Source organism: Cucumis melo, chromosome 2 (assembly GCF_025177605.1).
Source record: "Cucumis melo cultivar AY chromosome 2, USDA_Cmelo_AY_1.0, whole genome shotgun sequence".
NCBI lineage: Eukaryota > Viridiplantae > Streptophyta > Magnoliopsida > Cucurbitales > Cucurbitaceae > Cucumis > Cucumis melo.
Window position 1 is genome coordinate 11573646 of NC_066858.1, and position 26351 is coordinate 11599996.

Below are 26351 nucleotides of genomic sequence, written 5' to 3' on the forward strand. Positions count from 1 at the left end.
GAAAGCCGTTTGATATTATTAATTACTTATTATATTTGTCATATCACAATATGCAAAAAAGAGATGTTATAAGCTGTCTTTTTTTTTTTTTTTTGTCATCTGATGCAATTTTTCTAATTTTTTTGGCTATTTTTGCAGACACCCCTTTATAAAAGAATTTACATGAAAAATGCACGAAAAAACTTATCCTTTAATCAACATCTATTCTTCACTCAATCTTAATGAGCTATGTCTTTACATCTTATGTAACCGCTTATCCTACTAAGTGTTAGTGAGATTATCCAACAAAATGTTGGATTTTTTCACTAACTTTAGTCCAAGGGAAATATGGTCATTTGACCAATTAAGTCAAGGTTAAACTTCGATTTTTTCAAGTCAAAAGTCAACATTTTGACTTTTTACCATTTTGTCCGTCTTGACTAATTTCAGCCTCTCGAGCATGAATCCACAATTACTTTTCTGAAATTCAAAGCACATTTGAATATAAAGTCAGTCAAAGTTAAACTTTTTAAAGTCAAAAGTCAACATTTTGACATTTTACAACTTTAACCATTTTCATCAATTTCGAGCTTTTGAATATGAATATGTATTCATATTTTGAATACTTAGAACACATTTAAACATAAAAGTCTATCTCAAACTGTTAACCGACGACTATATCACATATATTCGTCGGTTTATCTCTCTTTACCTAATTCGAATAATTGGAACTATTCTAACATTTTTTTTTAACTAAATTCCATATGAGCTAGTAGGAGAACCTAATGGACCTATAGATCGTGGACTCCAACGATTCGAGATTAATTGGCTAAATCCTTTTAAACCAAGCTAATCAACATTCGTTAACTAATGAGTCATTTCACTAAAGTCTCGTAGTTGCACTCCCTTCACGATAGATATATTTGTGTCCATCTGATAGAACCATCATCACTAAGTTAATCCCTTCACAAGTTGTTTGTAACCATGATTAGGTCAAAATACCATTTAACCCCCAAGATTACATCTTGCTTCTTAAGTTCCATTGATCCACTATTAAATAATTTATTTAAGGTCCAACCAATAAACTAAATCCTTCTGGGGCCAATGAGAGGGTTGGGCCCCTTGTTCAAGATTTGGATTCAGTGTTTAAGGGAACAACCTATCTACTAACCCTAAAGCGAGTAGGAGTGAAATTTGTCTCGCACCCTATGTCCCTAACCATCCACCCGGTCTTACCCTTGAAATAGAAGGCTTATTGGGTCAGTGCTAATGAGCTGCCCTTGCTTATGAAAATCTAAGGATAATTCCATTTGAACAGATTTTCATAGTTAGATCAGGATTAAGATTTAGTTACCTAAGTCATTAATAATTGAAATTGTTAGTTTTATATAAGCAACAATGTTATAACTTAAAAGTGACTATTTCATGGTTTCAATCTTATATAAACTCTTTACATAGAATGACCTCACTTCCATGTCTTTAAATGAAAGATTCAGGATCACATAGTTGGTACTATTTTGCAAAGTAGGTCACATCCATAGTGTTCCGAGAATAAGGCGTCTAACCTTATTCATACACTATAGACTATCTGGACTATATACTCCAACTTGATCCACCTTTATGTTTCTACATAAAGTTCAAGTCTACATTAGATAGCCTTGGGACCTTAGTTTATTTGATTCAAGATTATAATATTTTATGTTCACTAATAAGTCCTCAATAAACACTTTATTGAATAATTTGTAATATGCAACCATGGCCGAAAGGCTTAAGTTTATATTTATGAAATTAGTACATTTAATTTCTTCTACGGTTCTCCCATCTTTCTATTGTTATCCAGTTTTAATCTGTTTAATTAGTTATGAAGCAATACAATGTGTTATTAATATTAGAGAATCAAAATGCATGTTTTATAAGTTTGGTTTAGTCCAATATGGATGTCAACGCATTGTTCATTAGAGAGAAGGACAACCGCGTTGATAGCAATAGCCAGACAAGTGAGAGCCCGTATTCAACTAAACAAGCGGCGAAGAGATGGTAAAAATACAATCTCATCACCGAATTTATCCTTTCAATAAGTTGCAAAGATGTTAACGTGTGTGGCAAGAGCACCGAGAGGCTGCTCACCTTAAATTAGGATAAATTACTTGTAGTGCAAACAAACTGATTAGATACAATCATAACTTAACTTTAAGTATTTGGATCCTGAGAGACGAGCGAGTATGGTGAAGACGTCGAGAAGCAGCTTGCCTTAATTCTAAAGTTAAGATGTTCTATTTCGCCTCAAACTATTAGTATATAGTACATTGCGAGTAGTTAATTAGATATTCCTTCAATCCATGCCTACAATTTGAGCTCATTTTCTGTCTCACTCTATCGCCATGATCACCTTGCACCACCCAAGGCACTTTAGTGTAATTAATTAGGAAAAAGTATATTGTTCATAATTATACTATATAAATTATCACGTAAGTTTAGCTACGCGATAGGTTCATTAGGTACATTAATTCCCTGTGTTTAACCCTGGACTTACCATGAAACCGCATTTCGTTTACACTTGGGCAATAAAGAGGAAAACTTGTATTAAACGCATACATAAGAAGTTTTGCTATTCATGGATAAGAAGTGCATCTTTTATCACATGACCCTACTCTAACCGCCTAGTAGGTTGCTCAATTGGAATCTTAATACAACACATCTACGAACAAATGTACATGCATAGGTCAAAACAACTAAGGATGAGTTTGAAATTACAGACTTGAGAAATCTGAAATACTTCCTTTGGATAGAGGTTGCTAGGACTAGAGAGGGCATCACCGAGTCCTAGAGAAAGTACACCCTTGATTTATTGGCTGAGATAGATATGATGAGATTTCGTTCTACTGAAATGCCCATTGAGTTCAATGCTAAACTCGAAAGTTCAGCTAATAGGATTCTTATTGACAAAGAGATATATCAACGCCCTGTGGGAAAGTGAATTTACTTGTCACACACTAGGCTTGACATCTCCTATGTTGTAAGTACTGTCAGTCTATTCATGAAGGCTCCTTATGAAGATTACATTGAGGCAGTTAATAGAATTCTGACGTATTTAAAAGCAACTTCTGGTAAAGGGTTAAGGTTCAGGAAGACTGACAGAAGATGTATTAAGATCTATACGGACTCTAACTGGGCGAGGTCTATTATTGATAGAGAATCCACCTCGGAATACTGCACCTTTATATGGGGCAATCCTGTTAGTTGGAGAAGTAAGAAGCAAGGATTGTAGCTCGAAGCACCACTAAAGCTGAATATAGGGCTAAGTTTGAAAATCTATGAAGAAATCTGGCTCCAGAAGATGTCGTTCGATCTTTGTTAGGACTATGAGATGCCTATGAGACTGTTCTACGATAACAATGCAGCCGTTAACATAGTTACCTAGTCAAACATGACATAACCAAACATGTGGAAGTTAACATACACTTTATGAAAGAGAGACTAGATAGTGATAGCATCAGCATCCCTACATACCATTGAGCCAACAAATTGCAGATATGCTCATAAAGGGAATCTCCAACAAAACTTTGATTCATGTGTTAGCAAGTTGAGTCTTTCCAACATTTACATCCCAACTTGAGGGGGAGTGTTAGAAATAGCGGGTTTGGATCATGTTAAAAGCGTAGGGGTAGTTGAGATTTACTTTGTCCTAATTTTCTATTATTTTAATTAGGCTCGTGTTGTCTATAGATATTTCCCCTTTGTACCTTTATTATCATAAGAAAATAATAAGAACCATCTATACCATGGTTTTTCTCCCTGTACTAGGATTTCCACGTAGACTTTGTATTCTTTCTTTGTCTTTGTTCTTCGATACTTATAAATACCCTTAAAGTGAATTGTTGAATCAAATTCGAAGTAAGAATGATTTTAATTTGCTCTTTTTGTAGGCTGAGTGAAAGTTGAGCAGTATGCAACGGAAGAAATATCTTCTTTTTTCTTTTTCTTTTTTTCCTTTTCCATTGAAAATTTGAGGCTTGTGTCTCTAAACTATGTTTATTTGTTTGATATTTTCCCTTTTGTTTGCAGTGTTTCAGACTTTCCAAGAGAAGGTGATGGAGCTTATCTTGGAAACTCAATCCCAATATACGTACACCATGAATTCTCAACAGAAGGAAAAGAAAAGGCATAATTATCAATGCAAGCTTAAAAGTCAAGCAAAACAGAAAAACTTCAACAAGATTCATTGGCAAATCTATAATGTTCTTAAAGTAACTCTGTAAAACATTTTTACATGATCAAAACCGAACGATATGGGCCAAATGATCTAAACAAGAAGGATGCATCTATCATTATGCATCCCACTCTAATTATGCACATAAACAATGAATTAAAATATTTTAGAAAAGTCGGAAGAATTTGTCATGTGACAATCTACAGTTAGATAATTTGGTTGGATGCATAAAAATAAGTCCAGTCCGAGATGCTTTTCAATTTTCATTAAACAGATTAACAAAATAGTTGTACCTGGGAAAATATGCAATAGGAAGCCAGACGAATTTCATCAGAATCACCAGGAAAATATGAGGATTTCTAGTCCTTTGCAGCTTCAACTCAACCGTAGTACATATTTTCATTTTGATTGAGCGACAGAATTAATTAACAGTTCCGAACAATTTGAGAGATTCTTATTGTAAGTTTTCCAGGAGTGGAAATGAATACCAATCAGAGTTTACAGCCTAAGGTAACAAGGAAAAGGGCTTGAGAGCTAAATATATTAATCGACACCATCTTTCTTCAATTTGCCAAACAAAGAAAGCACTACCAGCACCAAGAAGGCAGTTGATTTTCTTTTTACCCTTTCCAAGAGGGAATTTGCATTATAAAAAACCCTATTTGTATAGATATTAACATTCTAGTTCTTATGCACTGAAGACAATTGACACTACTCTAAGCTTTTGGTTTCTGTTGCTGCTCAGCTTCTTTTTGTTCAGTTGATGATGACTTTAATTCATTATTATCAAATGGTAAGACAACTACAGGCGATGCAGGCACAGAATCCCAACGCTCTCTCAAGAATTTCATGAATCTCTTTACAGTTTCCTGTCGAAACTGAAGCTCGCGTGTGAAGAGATCAAATATTAGCACAGATAGTACATAGTTGAAAGGAACAATAAGGAGGATAATTGCAGAAGCCAACAGCACCAGTGCAACTTCAGTGGTTATCTGGAAAAAAGAATTCAATCAAGCTAATTAATAATTCCATTCCATAAGGAAAGACACTCCATGTTCATGGGGAAGCTGTTCCACCACCAATGTTCTTCAACTCTACCAGTGAGGGAAAAAAGGAAAAAAAAAAATAAAAAAGAAAGAAAAGCTTTAGTTCAACAGTATAACGTACTTGAGTCTGGCCTGCAAGTACAATTGTACGGATTTTCAGGAGCGACACATTCAGATTCTGCAAAAAGTTCTCTACATCGCGCATGGCGTCTTTTACAGCCATAATTTTTTGAATGGTATTAGAAGGTGGCTGATCACGGATAGTTACTTTTCCAAAAGATCGACCAAGACGACCTTGCTCCTTGAGTCCTTTCAATGTCAGCATTCCAGCGGCCACCATCAATAATGTTGTAGGAAATACAAATGATAGCAAGTTTCTGTTAAAGAGTCAACATATCAGCTCCAACAAGTGTAATATCAGCTTCTTACAAGTGATGAAATAGAGACGAGGGAAACATAAGTACTAATAAAATTAGTTAAGCCAAACAATTTTTATTGCATTGGCAATACATGCACTTTTCCACTGTGCATCCATGCGGCAAATATATTCTTTTCTTAGATCAAAGAACTATGTTGAGAACGGGAAGGCAATTATTATCCAAAAAGTTCTAGATGCCTGGACGATATATAGAAGATCCAGAGCTATATAGAAGATCCAGAGCTATATAGAAGATCCAGAGCTGACATAGTAAAGAGTAAAGAGAATGTTTAAAGTTGTAATCATTGTTAACATGATAGTTCAAGGATGAGTTAATTTTGTCTGAGCGGGTTAGGTAAAGTACCATTGAATTGTACTTTTCATAGTTATTTCGGTCCTCTAACAAAGTCCACAAATGTAAAAGCATTTCAAAGCACTTTAAAAGAAGCACTTGTAGATGTGCATGAAAGAGAAGCGTTTGCTTAAAAATCACCATTCTCAGACTGTGTTAAATTTGAAATAAGAAAATAAAAAATAAAAATAAAAAAAATTGAAAGATATTAAATGTTGACATATAGCTCAGTCTATGGATCATTAGACATGCATAGAACTCTCAATTTTATCCTTTGTAAAAGAAACTCTTCATCTTCTTCAATCATGTTCCCTTCAAATTTGAATTTCTCTTTCAATTTTATTGTGGAAGGAGGACGGATCAGAAAGGATCTACAACCGGAAAAACTTGAACGCACTTGCTAATGAAGTCAGCATAAGGGTTTCTTGAGAAGCCTGGCTTTGAAACATACAAAGTGAAAAAATCCCAATCCAGACAATCAAATCTATGCTTTCATCTTTCAAAACTTGACCTATTCTTGCTCGGTCAATCGGATTTGAGAAGTCCTTAATAAAGAGAGCATTTAGAATGATTGTAGGTTCGTCAATAACATTGGTGCTCTCAAGTCCTTCAAAGTAATTCCCAACTGCAACAAAGACATCTTTTTCCAGTAAGTTATTGATTGATATCCATCCTCCAAAACCCTCATGTAACTTCTGGCCTGCCATATTTAAACTTATTCCATTTTTCAACTAGAATATGGAAGGGCCCAAAAGGCTGCCATTTACCGGGAGTCTCACTCATATTTTCCCAATTCCCTCGTGAAAGACAAATTAAGGCCTTATCCACAAATAAAGGGTTGATGCTGATTTTCACTTGAAAGTGTTCCTCTAGAGTTTTAACAGTATCCTTCCATTCATTACATAAAAAGAGCCTAAAAATGATCCATAGACTGTTGAAATATTCCACGCAAACCTCATTATTCTTGTGAACCCAGTAGGAAGAACTCTGAATACTCGATTGATGGAAGTTCTGAGGTGCTGAGGTTATCCTCTGTTTTGCTGCTGCATGAACGGAGACCCAAAGATTCTGTTTTTCTGACTTCAAACCAAGGGAGGCCTGTGTCCTGAGGATATGCTCTGTTTTTCTGCTGCACAAACGGAGGCCCGAAGACTCTGTTTTTCTGACTTCAAACCAAGGGAGGCCTGTAGAACTTCATTCTCGCCTTTACTGACTCAGGATCCCTTTATTCTAATTAAGAAATGTAAATCCAATGAACTTAGTTTGATGTATTTCACATTCAAAAGTTATTATTATTGTTACATATGTGTCTTTTTAGTCTACTGTTTTGTTATATTTATAAAAATTATGAAGTTGCTGTGGTGTAGTGGTAATCACATTAGTTGGACCAATTTTTTCTTTTTTACAACAATAACAGAGATGAGAGAGACTAGAGAGAGAGTTTCTCCCATGTTCCCCTTTCTTTCAGGCGGCAGCTGCAATATTTCAAGTCTATTGAAGTCTAGTTATTGAAAGAGTAGCAGTTCAACTACCACTTCAATCATAAATTCCCAGTTTTTACAAGGTAAAATGATCGCAGGTGGCTTATTAAAGTCTGAAGTTACCACATTTGGAGAGATCGGAGAACTACCACTGTAAGTTCATTGAAGGCATCTAATCCCAACTACCCTCTTCAAGTCAACTTCTAACTTTTCCTCATCGTTATAGCCGGCAGTTCTTTTCCAAATAAGGTAACTCCTTTCTTCCTTTTAGTTTTTCTCTTGCTCTTTTGTTACATCATGGCCTTCATTAAGCAACTTCCTAAGACCTGCCAAATTGAGACGAATATATTCTTTTTTTGGACAGCAAGACAAGCTTCTTACATATGTGGTTGACTGAGGTTTGTCAACACAAGTCATTCTCTAAGGATTTTCTCCTGATACCCTGGATTGGATAAGGAAATGCTTCAATTCTTTACTTGAAACTCAACATCAAAGCACTTTTTCACCGAAAGAAGGCATGAGGAAAACTACATGTGGGTGAGAAAGACAAAAAACAAAAGAGAGTCAGGCATCGCAACTGAAATCTTTAGAATCGACAACAAAGGCAGAAAATGCAGCATCCTTATACCTGAAGGTCCTGACAAATTTCGTTGGAAAACTTTTCTTGCAATGATCTCCTTCAAGCATAACAACAGTGCAAAGGATTCGTTCTGAAATCAGAAGAGACATGACTGCACACTACTCTTCCTCATCTGATACAGATACTTCAAGGAAGTCTTATGCAAAGGTACTCTCTGATAGCAGTGAAGATGACAGTAGGAAGAAGTACAGATTAAACTCAAATGACAGTTCCAGTTAGAAGGAGCTCAACGGCAGATTTTAAAAAATTTGCTCTATCAGGTAAGGCTTTCGATAATGATAAAACAATGGTGGCTATAAGGAGGTTTTTCATGATGACTGGAGTAGAATTATGTTTACTCTGAAAAGACAAACAGAATTGGAATTCTCCTACAAGCCATTCCAACCAGACAAAGCAATTTTATCCCTAACCACAGAAGATGCTAAACTTCTCTGTAGCAACAAAAGTACCAACGTTTGGACAACTGTTGGATACTATTATGTGAGATTCGAAAGATGGAATACAGAGACATCCATGCCCACCAAACTCTTATTTCTAGCTATGGAGGATGGCTTAAGTTCAAAAGCATTCCACTTCATCTCTGGAACTACAACACATTTGTCAACATTGGCAACACATGAGGTGGTTTCCTTGCTGTGGCTAGGGAGACTATAGAGATGGAGAACTTGATTGATGCGGAAGTGACGGTTAGATATAACTACTCTGGCTTTGTCCCTGCCTCCACACTCTACATTGATGATCAAGGCAAAGAATTTATCATATACATTGTTCCCCCTCTTGATGGAAGATGGTTTGTGGAAAGGAATGTCAACTTCCATGGATCCTTCAGAACTGAAGCTGCTAATGAATTTGATGAACACAACCACAAAGCAGAAGCATTTTCCTTCATCAGAAAACATGTTGTTCCTCCGGCCATAGCTAAGAATCAGGATGGAATCAACACTCAAAGATCTGACAAGACTACAAATTCGGATCACACTTTGGCCAAGAAAGACAGCTCATCTGATTCAAAGTGTGATCCTTTTGATCAAATTTCTGAAGAAAAAGGGAAAGAGAAAGGCAAAGCAGTTATGTCCATTAATGAGCAAGATCTGAGTCATTGCTCCAAAAGATCCAAACGTACTTCAAAGAGAAAAGTTTCCTTTTTGTCTCCGAGTGGAAATACTTCCCACGGTTCTGGTTACTCAAAAAGGAAGATTTTGAATATTAATTGCAAATCGTTGGTTTTAAAAACCAATGAGGAAGGTTCGGTTGTCAAGAAAGATCACCAGAATAAATCCTATCAGAAGAAATACTACAGAACCAAAAGAGTTAAGGCAAGCAATAATGAGAACCAGGTTCATCCCCTTCCTCCTAAAAGTAAGGATGACAACTCCACTAATTTAATGGTGGATCTTGGGCCACTCTCAACATTGGAAACTCTTCAATACTCTAATGGGAATTTGATGCAAACTGACAAGCCAACAAAAACAAGTAAAGAGGAGGCACCAGAAGCTACTGCACTCAAGACTAACAGCAACACTGAAAGGATTTCTATGGAAGAAGATGTCAAAGAGGAAGAAGACATTGGAAAAGAAATTGAAGGGAACAGCTCTGATAGCAAGGAGGTTAAGGAGAAGGCTTTCAAAGCAAAACTTGTTGATTGGCTAAAGGAAAATGAACTCAAATTGTCACCAAAACATCCTTTAGACTATACTAGTACTTCTCTGAATTCTGTGAATGTGTCTATGGAAAATGTGGATATTTTAGGCATTGAGCCATTGGGGGATCATAGTTTCAAATGAAGTCTTTATGTTGGAACACTAGAGGGTTAGGCTCTCCCTCAAAAAGAGCCCAAATAAAAAATCTCATTTCCTCTTATGATACTGATCTTGTCATTGTAACAGAAACAAAATTGCACATTTCTAGCTCTTTCAACTTAAGATCTATTTGGAACAAAGCTGGTGTTAAATTCCCAAGTCTAAACTCAAATGGCTACTCTGGGGGAATATTGATTCTTCGGAACGACATTAATTTCAAAGTGGCTTCGTATAAGGAAGAAAACCACTCTCTTTCTGTCAACATTTTGAACTTGGATGGAACCAGTTGGTGGATTTCATCTATCTATGGTCCCTCTTCTAATAAAGATAGAGTCAACTTCTGGGATGAATTAAAACAACTTCAATCTCTCAGTCTCCCTAATTGGATGTTGGCCAGTGATTTCAACATTGTGAGGTGGAGATTGGAAACAAATGCAAAGAAACTTGACAAAAGAAATATGGAGAGTTTCAATGATTTTATCCAAGTGAATGGTCTTATTGATCCTCCTCTCTCAAATAATGCCTATACCTGGTCAAATCTCAGAGCTTCCCCCACTTTTTCTCAGCTGGATAGATTCCTCTATACAAAAAATTGGGAGCTGATTTTCAAACCACTGTTCTCCGGGACTCTTCAAAGAACAATATCATACCACTTCCCAATCATTTTGGAATCACAGCAAATCGCTTGGGGTCCTTGTCCTTTTAGGCTAAACAACTCATCTCTTAAAGAAAAGGACTTCACTAAAAACATTCATGAGTGGTGTAATAACACAATACAAGAAGGCTACCCTGGTTATGCCTTCATTCAAAAGCTCAAACATTTGGCAAGTCTCCTTAAAAACTGGCAAGCAAAGAATTTATCAACTCATGCCTCAAACAGAAGGGAGATTCTATAGGAAATTGAATTGATTAACAGAATGGAACTTCAAAACTCCATGACAGAGATCCATCACTCTAAGAGAATCTCCCTAAGCTCAGTATAGATACAAAGCAAGCTCAATTATAGATTCAAAGGGCTAGACAACACTAGATCCAGGAGGGTGATGAAAATATGGTTTTTTTTTCATTTAATATGTTCTATAAACCAGAGGCGAAATATGATCAAGGAAATCAAAGACACAAATGGAGCTACTTAAACCTCTACTGATTCTATTTCAAAGGTTTCCGTAGATCACTTCAAAGTCCTATACTCTTTGGAAGATCATGAAACTTTTTGGATCTCTAATCTTGATTGGAAGCCTCTAAATAACATGCATGAAAGTCAACTATGCAAGCCTTTTGAAATTGATGAAGTTAGTAACATCATCGTGTCCATGAGCAATGGCAAAGCTCCTGGGCCAGACGATTTTCCTACGCTCTTTTACAAAAAATGCTGGCACATCCTGAAAGAAGATTTAATGGCTGTTATGCTTGACTTCCAAAACAACTGCATGATCAACAACGTTAGAAATACTTTCATTGCTCTTATTGGCAAAAAAGAGTGTTGCAGTTATCCCTCTGATTACAGACCAATCAGCCTTACCACCTCTTTGTATAAAATAATTGCCAAGTCCTTGCAAATAGGCTCAAAAAGACCCTCCCAGATATGGTGGCTGAAAACCAAATGGCTTTCATCCAAGGAAGGCAAATTACTGATGCATAAAAACCAAATGGCTTTCATCAAAGGAAGGCAAATTACTCATGCAATTCTTATTGCAAATGAGGCTATAGACTTCTGGAGATCCAAGAAAACCAAAGGTTTTATCTTAAAATTGGACATTGAGAAAGCCTCTGATAAGATTAGATGAAGGAATTTCCATCTAAATGGAGACATTGGATAATGGCTTGTATCAGCTCAACAAACTTCTCAGTCTTGATAAATGGAAAACCAACAGGGAGAATCAAATCGCGAGGCATAAGACAGGGTGATCCAATCTCACCTTTCATCTTTGTGCTTGCCATGGACTACCTCAGTAGGCTACTTCATCATCTGGAAAATAGAGGTGCTATCCAAGGTGTTCTCTTAAACAACAGCTGTAGCATTTCTCATTTACTCTTTGCAGATGATATCTTGATATTTATAGAAGATAATGGTGTCTACCTAAAGAATCTACAGAATGCCCTTTCCCTTTTTGAATTTGCTTCTGGTTTGAAAATCAACCTGGCCAAGTCTACAATTAGCCCCATTAATGTTCCTTCAGCAAGTGCTTCCAGAGTTGCCATTGCCAACCTTTAGGGATACACAAATCAGTTTCTTTCTGTCAATTACCTGGGAATCCCTTTAGGGGATAAACCAAACTCAAACTCTTTTTAGAGCTATATTTCAGAAAACATCCAATAAGAAATTAAACGAATGGAAGTACAACCATATTTCCAAGGGCAGTAGACTAACTCTAATCAAATCTTCCTTGTCAAGCTTGCCTACCTACCAACTATCCACCTTCAAGACTCCAAAGAAGGTGTATAAAGAAATTGAAAGACATTGGAGGAATTTTCTTTGGAAAGGTTCCTCCAAAGACAGATGTTCTCACCTGATAAATTGGGATTTAAGTACTGCCCCAAAAGAATGGGGTGGCCTCGGTATTACAAAGCTCGAAGACACAAATCTTACCTTGCTTTCTATATGCATATGGCGTTATCAAACAGAGCATGATGCATTATGGAAAAGAGTTATTGATGCAAAATACAGCAAGAGGTTTTTGGGGGACCTATAACAAAATACAGCAAGAGGTTCAGCAGCTCAAATGCTCCATGGAGAGCTATAACAAAAGGAAAGGATTGGTTCGATTCAAAAATCTTCTGGATTCCAAACAATGGGGAAAACTTGTCTTCCTGGCATAGCAATTGGAGTAACAACATTCCCCTTTCTATAAAAGCTCCAAGACTCTATGCTCTATCAAGTCATCAGAATGCTTCAATAAAAGAGGTTTGGAAGGAGAACGTCAGTGACTAAGATTTCATGCCAAGAAGATCCCTTAATGACAGAGAGAAAATCACTTGGGGTTCTATAAAATTGAACCTCCCTACTGTTTACACCAACAATGGTCCATGCAAGCCTCTCTGGAAGCCCAACAATAATGGGGATTTTTCAATTGCACCAGCGAAAAAACCTCTTTTTGAGGAATCAAACTTCAACATTGATAACATCAACTCACAAGCTTACAAAAATCTTTGGTGCTCCTCTATTCCATTAAAGTGCAAATTCTTCATATGGACATTATTTCATCAAAGTAGCACTATGGATGCTTTACAAAGGAGGAACCCAAGCAACTGTCTTTCTCCTCAATGGTGCATCTCATGCAAATCCTCTCTTGAAGATATTGATAATCTGTTCATTCATTGTACTAAAGCTCAAAAATTATGGAAAAAGAGTCTTGGAAATCGACCTTGACATGCCTATGCTTAAATTTTATTATTATTGTTATATATGTGCCTTTTTAGTCTACTTAACGAGTGTTCTACACATGTCTAGTGCATTTATTGCACTAACAAGCGTCCGATAGGTGTCTACCAAGTGTCAGAGTGTCCTAAGTGTTAGTGTAATTATAGTGTCTATGCTTCCTAGCAGATCACATCCTATTTGTGATATGGGTTTCCAAAACTTTTGGGCAATTTAAGGGAGCTAGCTATCGCACAAGTAAAAAATTGTTGAAGTTTATAAATGATATTTCTAAGAAATTATACCTGAAGATAATAGTATATGATACTGCAAGAAAGGAAATGGACAAGTGTGGTTGCTCCCAACGTCGAAGTTTCTCAAAAGTCTTGGCTATCATGGTTACAGGAAGTAAAAGTTCCTGCCAGATGCAAAATAAAAATACAATTTTCACGTTCTACCACATAGACACTTTCCTGAGTCAAACTACATCACAATGCAATACAGAATACGTTAAAAACTAACTTGATAGAATGCTCAGAAGATAAGTAAAACAGTATTATTAAGAACTGCTAACTTTGAGCATTAGTCTCGTTTCATTTTTTCAACGAAGAGGATTGTTTCTTTAAAAAATAAATACATAAATAAAGAAAGAAAGAACGAAAGAATGAAAAGCATAGTATTTGTCAGAGACCTTCAATCAAAAGAGACAATAATGATATAACAATTAATAGATTTTAAGAACCAATGCAAATTCCAGAACTATTTTGACACATCTATGGCCATAGTGGGGATGTTGGCTATCAAGTTTATAAGTTACAGGACTGAAGATACGTTGTTTTGTTTGAAATATGAAATCTTGGTCGTGTGCACCTTCAGACATCCAAATGAAAAAACAAAATAAGTAAAATAAGCAAAAAGGATATATGTAGACAAAGAAGCAGAACAATGGGTACTCGGAAGGCAGAGAAGGGAAGATAAAATGTCATATTGAAAAACAACCTTGAAAAGATCAATATTACTAGGTATTCCTTTAATCATTGCTGAATCAATTGTGGCTTGCGTTTTCTCAGCCACATGGTATCGTTGATTGCAAGTTTCAGCTGCCCTTTCAACTAGGGACATTCCTGCTACAACAAGGTTTTTACTCAAGATAACCCCTTCTTTCATTGATGGATTCTTCCAGAATGAGATAGATGTACTTGTGTTCCAGGAGGGAGACCTCATCCAATTACGTAAGTAAACACTTCCATCTATGTCAAAAATGTGATGACCACCTTCATATACTTCATCTGAAGATCTTGCTATTTGAACTGCCTGATTTTCCTCCAAAAGAAAATTTGTCATCAAGGGCCCACCCCAAATATTTACAGCCAATGTTTGACAGACAACATCACCATAGGGTGCATTTTGTAGGAACGAAAACATTACGAGTTTGATTGGATCATCCAATAATTTTCTCATAAACTGAAGGGCCTGAAGTCTAGCTATGCCATTCGTTGCATTAGCCATAGCTCTTTCTTTTCCTTTATGAGCACCATATACGTGAAAGCATGATTCGTCATCATCCTCAGGTCCGTATTCACGTATAAACTGATGTGAAGCAACAACTTCACTGATAAAAGCATACCAGACATCTCGCCTCATTTCACCTCCCAAGTCAACAAATTCTAAAACCCATGTTTTCATCCTGTAAATTAAACCATGAAAACCCAAGTATAAAGAGAATTTTCATTAAATCAACAAATTATACATCCTTCTAAATTGGATGAATATCTCCAAACTAAATTTATTTTTATAGTCTATATGAATTCAAATAGCTACGCTGGATGAAATGATGGTAAAAGGTTTTATTGAATTTGAAAATGTCGAACAGTGAAAAATCAATTTCCATCTTTTTGTTATTTTTAAAGGAAACAACACTATACATTGACATAATGAAAAGAGTGAAAGCTCAAAAAACAATGCCACGTGAAACAAAGATAGAAGAGAAATAAACGTCTAAACTAAAAAGATAAAAGCACTCCAAATCAAGCAAAAATCTTGCGTGGAAAAATTATTTAAGGAATGCACACTGTTGAAAATTATTTAAGGAACCAATACCTATTTGATTACAAGAATGCATGCATTATCTACTCCCATTTGATTAAAATAATGCATATATTATCTACCTTCAGCTGAAAATTAATTAAAGAAAGAATACCAATTCCAAAATACTAGCATACTAATCAAGAAAAATATAATTTTAAAAATATTTTCATAAATTACAATATATTTCTCATAATACGGTTAACTCCAGCATATAGATTATATGATTTCCACTTAACCCCATGCTGTTGAGAGAACATTGCCCATGTCATGCAATTCACTTTGTTAACAAATCTGCTATTATTCCTTTGGTTGAAAAAAATGGACTAGAAAAGTTGTCCTTTATGGAGTAACAATCAACCTCTACGTGCTTGGATCCATAACGTTGCACACATTTGTGGCCTAAGCTGATTTTAGAATATCACTGGAAAGTTAATGGTTATCCAAGATAATTTTATGACAATAATAACGTTACACTAGAAATATGCAAATGCATTTCAAATAAGTTTCCCAGCTTTCATTATTGTTTGAAAAATAAAAATGAAAAGTCAAGGGACCTACTCTGAGCTGGATGATACTGAAACAGCAGAGTCGAAAAGAATAGAGCCAAAAGGTCCTACTTTTGCCTTGTCCACTTGCACTCCATCTTTTGTAAGATCCAATCTCATGATATCTTTCTGCCCAAATATTCCAACTGCCTATACAGATTCAAAAAATGGATGATTTGAATGGGGATTTCTTAAACACTAGAAATACTAACACTTTATTTTAGAAAATGCATCCATGATGTCTGATGTATTTCACCTTAATTTCTTTTCCTTACATTTTAAGTAGTTCTATGTACGTTTTAGAAGAGTTCTTCACATTTCAGAAGGCTGCTTAAGGTATTTATTTTGAAAATATTGAAAAAGAAGAGAGAAGAGAAGGTATACACGGAAAACCCCAGCAGAGGGAGAAAAAACCACGATAGAAGCCTTTCTTATTATTTTCTAATAATCAAAAGAATACAAAAGGAAAGAATATATATAGATCATAATAAGTCCTAAAAAAAAGGAGATAAAACTAGGGTACAATAAATTACACAAATACCCCTGTGACTATAAACACACCACTAGTCCCTAATTTCCAACACTCCTCCTCAAGTTGGAGCATAGATGTCAATTAGTCTGAACTCGCTAACATAGTAGTCAAAGCTCTACCTGAGTGAATTTGAATAATTTCACTCTTACATAACTAGTGATTTCGATTAATTTAACTTCTCTTTGGACAAGATACAAACGTCTCATTCAGATGAAAGATACAAAAATGCTCGATGGAAACAAGTTTCATAATAGCATACGTTGACTAACATGTTTATCATATTCAGATACCCATTTTGTTATCAAATAAAAGCTGTTAACAATTTCTTAGTAATGATCTATTCCTATGTTTGCGCAGAGATAGAGAATAAGAGAAGTACAGACATACATACTAGGCATAAGCTAGAAATACTCTACGAAAATTGAAACTTAAAAAATAGAAGTACATGAGCAAATAAAACTTCCCAGCTAGAAATAAAGAAGAAAGAAGGAGCTAATAAAAAAAGCATTAGGAAGGATTGGGTAGACAAAATAAATACCCCTTCTCCCCGACACATGCAAAAGAAAAAAAAACAAAAACAAAACAAAACAAAAAAAAAAAAGCAAAGCAAAATGATCTACTATCTCAAGATCCAACTAATGATGGTTGATCTAAAATTAATCGAAGAAGCACAACCACAAATAGGAGAGATGGTTCTAGTGGACAAAATACATTGGACACTAATACCTAGTTAAGAACCGCTCGTGAGTATTTGAGCATATCCAACAAATCACAAAATTAGAAAGGAAGGTGAAACTTGAAGGGATGGCTTTCCAAGAATTTTCTTGAGTGCCTTTAATCCGAGAAACTGAGACCCACTGTAAAGACCATACGTATGACACCTAAATTGATGTATACCAAATATGAGAATTTTATTAATGTTTAAAAGTTGTGAATACAAGAAGACTATTGATAATTGAAAAACAAACTAATCATCTTTTTCTAAATGGAGACGGAAAAGCAAACTAATCATAATTCTAATTAGTAAAAGAAACTAATTCTAATCCTAATAAACCAAAGAAACTAATCCTAATTCTAATTAAAAAAAATAATCTAATCCTAATTCTAATTAAAAAAAATAATCTAATCCTAATTGATAAAGGATTTGACCATAATACCCTATTCCTATTGCATCATCTTCCAAAAAACACTTATCCATGAGGTTTAAAACTGTTAGAATTATTAGAATTATTTTTGGAAAGAATAATATATAAGATTTTAATTTCTAAATATTTCCTAGATATTTTCCTTTCTTACTCCTATTTTACTCTATTTATTCTCTCCCTTTGTACCTATTGTATTCATATCAGAAAATAATAAAACTAAAAACATCGTGGTTTTTTTTTCTGATTCTCGGGTTTCTACGTGAGCCGGTTTCGTGTTTATTGCTTTCAATATGGTATCAAAGCGAAGCAACAATGAAATCCTAGAAAAAATTTTAGGAATCACCCGGACCAAAACAGCCACCGCCGCTGCTGTGGACACCACCATGGAAAAACTACTCCAACGGATTCAGACGCCACCAATCTATCCAATGGGCCAACACTCGCCGCCGTCCACGCAACCTTCCGGCCAGAAACCACTTCACGCACCACCTTTGTCGGGCGCATGGGCCTACGCGTCGCCGTCCGTGAATCTCACCGCCCATCCCATCCGCTTCTACGCGTCATCGCCTGTCCAACCATCTCACCCTTCCGGTCATCCGCCGCCGCACGCGCCGCCCATCACCGCCGGACAGCAACCTTCAAAACTGTCAAATCTGTACAGCAGTACAAATCTGTCCGTCGACCATTTACAGCAACCTTTCTTCTATAGGAACGGGGCTGACCAACACCATAACAGATCGGGGATTGAAGCGGGCGAGTCATCAGCACCCTCCAATTATGGACAGCCATATGTTCGTGGTCTCGGGATTAATCAAACCTATAGGAGAACTGTTTTTTAAGTTAGTACATCCTTGGCACAGACCGATCTACCGATGTATTCCAAGAACCCGATAATTTCGCTTCATAACGTGCCTTCAAATTATATAACTAACTCTGTTGCCTTTAGTGCTCAATCCTTGACCCATGATAATGGGAAACCAATTCTCGTCTGTGAGTACTGCAAGAAACAACGGCATACCAAGGATCAGTGTTGGAAACTCCACGGTCAGCCCCCAAGAGGTAACAAATGCTCCTCCAACGAGCAACAGAACTTAAGGCATAGAGAGACTGCCAGCACCTCTCAGCCCATTGGCCTTACTGCTAGTCAGACCAGCTCTCCTGCTCTAAACGCCATTACTCAACCAGATATATCTCAGTCCCTTGGCCTTATGAGTGTTGATGGGACGAATCTTTGGATTTTGGACTCGGGGGCCACAGATCACTTGACAAGTTTCTCGGAGACTGCCAGCACCTCTCAGCCCATTGGCCTTACTGCTAGTCAGACCAGCTCTCCTGCTCTAAACGCCATTACTCAACTAGGTATATCTCAGTCCCTTGGCCTTATAAGTGTTGATGGGACGAATCTTTGGATTTTGGACTCGGGGGCCACAGATCACTTGACAAGTTTCTCGGAGCACTTTGTCACTTATACCCGCTATGCCGGTAATGAGAAAATTCGGATAGCCAATGGCTCTTTAGCCCCGGTTGCTGGAAAATGACAAATAGTCCTCTATGACGGTTTCTCCCTCCAGAATGTTTTGCATGTGCCTAAGCTTTCTTACAATCTGTTATCTATCAGTAAGATCACTCGTGAGCTGCACTGCAAAGCTACTTTCTTACTTGAGTCTGTTTGCTTTCAGGACTTGAAGTCGGGGAGGACGATTGGCACTGCCCGACATAGAAGGGGACTTTACATACTTAATGATGATACCTCCGGTAGTAGTATCTCTACGACTAGTTTACTATCTTCATATTTTAGCACCTCTGAACATTACTTTATGTTGTGGCATTTTCGGTTAGGTCACCCAAACTTTACGTATATGAAATATTTGTTTCCCCATCTCTTTCTTAAAATAGATGTCTCCTCGTTATCTTGTGATGTGTGCATTCGGGCAAAACAACATCGTGTTTCTTTTCACTCACAACCATATAAACCCACACAACCGTTTACCCTTATCCATAGTGACGTTTGGGGCCCCTCCAAGGTCACCACCTCATCTGGGAAAAGGTAGTTTGTAACCTTCATTGATGATCATACTCGTCTTACCTGGGTCTACCTTATCACCGATAAATCTGAGGTTTCTGCTATTTTCCAAAACTTCTATCACACCATTGAAACACAATTCCATAAAAAAATTGCTATTCTTCGAAGAGATAACGGTCGGGAATTCCAAAACCATAACCTTAGTGAATTTCTAGCCTCTAAGGGGATTGTTCACCAAAACTCGTGCGCCTACACTCTCAACAAAATGGAGTGGCCGAGCGAAAAAATCGTCACCTTCTGGAAGTAGCACGTTCCCTTATGCTTTCCACTTCCCTTCTTTCATACCTGTGGGGAGATGCTATTCTTACAGCAGCTCATTTAATCAATAGAATGCCTTCTCGTATCCTCCACCTTCAAACTCCCTTAGAATGCCTTAAGGAGTCCTACCCCTCTACTCGTCACGTTTCAAAGGTGACCAAATTTACCCCTCGGGCTCAGGCTTGTGTGTTTGTTGGGTATCCTCCTCACCAGCGTGGTTATAAATGTTTTCACCCGCCGTCGAGGAAATACTTTGTCACCATGGATGTTACTTTCTGTGAGGACCAACCCTATTTCTCCTTGACGCAAGAATCCTTACCCTAGACCGTCCATGTACGAAAACTAAGTATCTAGGGCTTTCACAACCCATTATCCAATCAATCCATCTTTTTATCAAAATGTTTATTCTTGAGAACTTTTTCTAAGAAATCCCAATTAACATGATCAAAAGCCTTCTCAAGGTCTAACTGGAGGATCCAACTTTCCTCTTTTTGGCTCCATAATCCTCTACCCTCCATTGCTATAAAAATAGGATCCATTATTTGTCTTCCTTCAATAAAGGCACTTTGAGTCGGAGCAATGATGGAGGGCATGACTTTCTTTAGTCTTTCGGCCAGCACCTTAGCAATTACCTTAAAGGTCAAGGTTGTAAGGCTGATTGGTCTAGTATCTTTTACTTCAACAGCATTCTCTTTTCGTTTTTTTTTTTTCTTTTGTATAATACAAATAAAATTTTCCTGCACACACAAATTCAGCTTTCCGTTATAAAATTCGTCAAATAAGGTGAGAAAATTTGCCTTCATTAAATCCCAAAATTTCAAAAGAAATTCTGATAGGAATCCATCTGGTCCTGGAGCTTTACCCTTCCCAAGGTTTTTTACAGCTGCATAATTTCTGCCTCAGAAAATTTAGCTGTAAGTGCTGAATTCTGATTTGTGGTGATTCATGGCCAATCAAAGTTCAATGGGATATGACTCTGACCTGGGCTTTTAGCATATAAGTTGCTGTAGAAAGTCAGAATCACCCCCTCAATCTCTCTATACAACTTAGTTGGAAACCCTTGGTCATTAACCAGCTCAGGAATTAGATTTCTCATTTTATTGCAGCAAGAAATCGATGAAAAAAACTCATGTTTTCTTCTCCCAAACGAATCCAGTTTAGTTTACTTTTCTGGATTAAATTTATTTCCTCCAATCTGTAGAGTGCCTTTCAATCAGCCTTCAAAGAGAATCTAACATCTTGTTAAACATCTGAAAAGTGTACTGATTCAGCCAGTGCATCCCCTCATTGAATGACTAATCAAGTCATCCTCCTTCCTACTTTGGTTCTCCTGAAATACAGCAAACCACTCTTTCACAGCAACCTTCACCTTTCTCAATTTAATGCTGAAAACAAAACCGGCCCAACCAACAGAATGGCTATTCTTCAAGGTGCATTCAATGACTGTTGCATTCTTTGTTGAGCATCCAACTGATACAAAATCTAAAAGGGGAAGGCCCCCATTTGAAAGATCCAGCTTCAAGAAGAAGAGGAAAATGGTCAGACAAGTGTCTTGCTCGTCTATTAACCCTCTATTTTCAAAATCCTCATCCCAAGCCGTATTGATGAAAAAATGGTCGTTAGAGATCTTGCTAAGGAAGAACCTTCCCTTGACCAAGTGAATCTACCATTGCTAAGAGAAACCTCGAAGAGTTTAGCTCGATGAATAACATTATTAAACTTCCTCACACATTTAGTGGTTCTTCCACAAGGGAATCGTTCATGTGCCCATCTTGTGATGTTGAAGTCACCTCCTACACACCATGCCCCATTACAATAATTTGACAAGAAAAGTAGCTCGAGCCAAACAAATTTTCTTTTGTTGTAGACGTTCAGGCCATAAACATTTGTAATCTAACAAGTATTTTTACAAATTGTTGTAGACGCATTTGTAGTCTAGCAAGTATTTTCAATGTTTCCACAACCATCAAATTGCTCATGTCCCACAAAGTTAAAATTCCACCCGAAGTGCCCTGGGATTCCACAAAGTACCAGCCTATATCTTCGAAACTCCATAAAGACTTGATAAAACTAATGTCAAACTCCTCATTCTTTGATTCTTGAATGAGGACCACTTCTGGGTTATGCTTTTTCAGGAATCTTCTGAAGGCCAATCTTTTGTTTGCATGCTGTACACCTCTCGTATTCCATGATATAATTCTCATTGATGACCAAACAAGCTAAAACTTATACTGCCGCTATTGAAAGGTCTAGTCCAAGATTAAGCTGCACCCAACAACTATTGATTTCAAGTGATTTGGGATTCCAGAGGACTGAACTGTTGTATTGCAGGCCAAGTTCTTCTCAACAACTGACAATTCTTTCAAATTTTCATCAAGCTGAAACAGAGCATTGAGGTCTGTTTCAAAGGGCTCTTTCTGTAGCAATTTCTCATTTTCATCAGTCTTTTCACCATGATCTACTTCTTCACTGCTCACACTAATCGGAGAATCGACTGCAGAGTCCTTCCTATTTTTGGATGGAATAATCGGTGTTTGGCATGGAGTACCTCTCAAAAATGCCTGTTGCATTGTTATCCCTTGTCACATCTCTCATTAATGTTATGAAGCTGCTTCAAAAGGGTGTCTATTACCTTCGTTCACATGGCTGATTGTTTTAATAGATAGCTCAAATGAAGCTAACTTGAAACCACTTGAACCTGGGAAGATTGGAGTTTTTGCAAGCAAAGCAATTTTAAGTTCAGAGTATTATCAGGAGAAATTGCTGAATGAAGGATTTTAGGCGGTTCTTCCAGCCAAAACAACTATGGAACATACCGTAATTCCTGCAATTGAAGCTCTAACAGAAACAGAAAGGACATAGAAGAGGCAAGGAATTTACTAAGAATTGCACTTCAAATTCTTCAGGTGAATGCTGTTAGTTCTGTCATCCTTGCTTCTGAGACATGCTGGATTTTTCCCCCAAGGAGACCCTTCTTAAAGTATGCATTCCAATGGACACATTAGCAAGATCCACCGTCACTGGTCATAATCCTCGTCCTGTCTATACTATTCCAGATCTCAATTTGTTATAAAGTTTTTTGCCCTTCGTTCTGACTTATGTGCATCTAGAACCACATTTATTCTTTTATATACATTTAGTCAGAAATTTAATTTCAACTGAAAAGTAATTAACACCTCGAAATAGACAGCTTTATCGGTAAGAGTAAGTTTTCCTGGCCATGCAATATTATTCTCCCATTTCAAAACGGGTCTCTTCTTGCTGGAACCAATACATAGGATATTCTCACCAAAGAACTGTGTGTTATCTCGAACTCGATATAATTTTCGTCCTTCATGGACCCTACAGTGACCAAGAAAAGTTAAGTTACAACAACATATTAAACCTAAGATTCAGTACAATTTAAGGCCAATCAACATATTACTTACACCGCAAAAGTAACAATTTTGACAATATTAGAACATTATAAATTTTTTCAACCCAACCTCTATATTGTACACAAAGCAGTTGCTCGGGCTTGATGGTCCATATTTAGCATTTTCTTATTGAAGTCTTAAACCTTCCTATTTCAAGACAACATCAAATCATTTTCCTATTCCAAGACAACATCAAATCTTCCAAGGAAGCTTTAGAGTTAGCCATTACTAATGCCTTTTGTGTAAAGATATACAAACTGTTAAAGAAAATCATAGTTTCTATCGTCTTATTTCAAATTGGAAGCATCCTTTGTATATCCTTGGATAGGTCCTATGGATATTTCATCCATTTACTGAAATAGTTTCTTATCAGAAAAAAAAATGCAATTCTTGCTATGTCCCCATCAAGGCGCATAGTCCAATGAGGTTAGACAGGTAAAACCAAGAAGCTGGATCCCAGTTCATATTGAAAACTTAATTTCTTTTTTGTTATATTCAACAGTATGTCTAGTGTAAAACAGTGTCAGTAAGGGAGAAGCAATCAACAAAAAATTGACAAGGGGAGAGGAAAACGGAGAGGATGAGGAAGACCGAATTGGAGAAGATGAGAGAAGGCAAGGGAGGAACGGAGAGAGAGAGAGAGAGATGCTGAGATGATAGAGTTCCAAGAGGGTCTAGCTGACGATGGAGGAAGATTGGGAGAGAAAGGAAACAATTGAGAGTGATTGGGGATGAAGGACCAGAGCGAATTCAAAGGGAGAAATTAGAATATCGACTTACGAAAAGATAACTAAAAATACTCAACTTGCAAATGCTTCAATCACTTATTGACCCAAAAGTTAAGTTTATCGGTGAAGGCGAATTTAATTATAAATCATCTAACATTCTTCCTCACTTTTGGCTCGAAATATGAAGAAGACGCGACAAGTGAAAATGAATATTAATTGGGGAGGAAATAACATTGTAATGACTTGAACACACGACCTTCCTGAGCCACTTGCTTTGACACCATCTTATATTACCAATTAACCCAGAAGCTTAAGCTTATAGTTGAAGGAAAATATAATTATATATCATTGTTCATTATTTCCTTTTTTGTATTATATTTTACTGTATTGGTTGTATTATATTTGCCAAATTTATTTTTTCCTTCTTTGTCATGGGTTGTTCTTCTATTTAAGAAAACTCTTCTGTGTGAAATACAAGAAATATATTATTCTGACATGGTATTAGAGATGGTTTTTTGAAAACCCTAAAAGCCCTAATTTTTTAAAAAACCTAAAAACACTAAATCCCTTACAGCTAGTCGCCGCCTCGAAGGTCGTCACCGCCTGTCACTGTACTCCGACCGTCACCGCCGAAACTTGCTAGAAGCCATTTTTTCTTGAATTTTCTTGCTGGAAGTTAGTGGGTTTTTGTGGTTTCTTGTTTGTCTTCACCGGTCGCCCCTATCTGAGACCTTTGCTGCCAATTTCGTCGCTGTCCACCGCCATCAGCTGCCACAAGTTTGGCTCTTTTTTATTTTCTCTCACTGCTCTGTTCGATTTTTGAACTGCATTGCTTCAGCCATGTCAGACACTAAGACACCTATGGTTAAAGTCAACAACAGTATCCAAACAACCACGATCCGGCTTCGTGGACAAGGGAAAATTGACAACATTATGGGAGAGAAAAGTATCCCAAAACTAGACGATCCTTTGTTTGCTACATGGGATGCTAAAAACTCCATGGTTATGACTTGGCTTGTAAACTCTATTGTTGAAGACATCAGCTGCAATTACATGTGCTACTCTATGGCCAAAGAATTGTGGGATAGTGTGACACAGATGTACTCTGATTTGGGCAATCAATCATAGGTATTTGAGTTGAATCTCAAATTGGGAGATTACGCCAAGGAGGTAACTCAGTGACACAATATTTTCACTCCTTAAAAAGAATTTGGCAAGACCTAGATCTCTTTGATTCATACGAGTGGAAGTCTGCAAATGATCAAAAGCATTACAGGAAAACTGTTAAAGACGGTCATATTTACAAGTTTCTTGCTGGTTTCAGTGTTGAATTTGATAAGGTTAGAGGTTGAAACTTGGGAAAATCTCTCTTCCATCTATTAATGATGTTTTTTCTGAAGTTTGCAGGAAGAAAGCAGGAGGAATATTATGATTGGAAAAATAGGAAGTTTTGAATTGGTGACCGAACAAACAGCCAGGAAGGCCTCTGATCACTCCAACAAGAAACATGAAAAGCCTCAAGTCTGGTATGACCTTGCTCAACTTCAATGCGTAGCAGCTCGCTTGCCTTTTTTAACCCAACTTGGCCTTAATGCTTGGTTACCTGGGGAAGGGAAACTTAAACCGTAAGTTAAATACTCAATGAATGATACTTTTAGAAAACCTTTTGGGCACACAAAAAGTAAATTTTTTTCATAAAACAAGGCTTCAACGCCTCATTTAATAAATCACAAATCACACATTAGTCTTTCATATTCCTTTCACCGAGAACATGAACCATTCCCACGCATAGACTACTGCAATGGTCTTTTCATCAACAATATACCTTGGAGAATTTCCTGGTCCATTTCCCGTTGCTTTAGGCTACTAACTCAATACACTCCTTTTACGCATTGGCTAGCTTCATACCGGCATATAGTCCTTTTCTGCATGGTTGGTTGCCTTTACTCATTATGTGGACATGATAGCTAGCTTATTGATAGGTGATAACTTGTAGAAATACAATTGTAGCCTTTTAGGTAAAACAATGGAGTCGAGAACCAAAACGCATAGCTTTTACAGCAAATTTATAAAGATAAAAGAATCAACTTACATAAGTCTCCATGATTAACCGTGCTTTTTAGTGTTTTCATCGATGAAGAAAAAAAGAAATATAACGAATAGTAAGAAGAACTTGTGCAAGAACTTAAGCGATAAGAAGTACCAAGCGATTAACATCACTAGAGGAGATGCCACCTCATCACGCGAGGAGATTCGCTAGAAGACAAGAATGG

General features: G+C 36.9%; 1 protein-coding gene across 3 annotated transcripts in view; it reads right to left on the reverse strand.

Moving 5' to 3' along the window:
• Positions 1 to 4614: 4614 nt before the first annotated feature.
• The window catches only part of LOC103487477 (uncharacterized), a 54153-nt gene continuing 32416 nt past the window's right edge, over positions 4615 to 26351 (reverse strand). For all 3 annotated transcript variants that reach the window (XM_051081448.1, XM_051081447.1, XM_051081449.1), the window contains 6 exons: positions 23111 to 23276; positions 15930 to 16066; positions 14283 to 14970; positions 13589 to 13701; positions 5357 to 5612; positions 4615 to 5181 (listed from right to left, as the gene is read on the reverse strand). In XM_051081448.1, coding sequence (XP_050937405.1) covers positions 4906 to 5181; positions 5357 to 5612; positions 13589 to 13701; positions 14283 to 14970; positions 15930 to 16066; positions 23111 to 23276 — 1636 coding nt within the window. In that variant the 3' untranslated portion in view covers positions 4615 to 4905. The remainder of the gene's footprint in view (positions 5182 to 5356; positions 5613 to 13588; positions 13702 to 14282; positions 14971 to 15929; positions 16067 to 23110; positions 23277 to 26351) is intronic.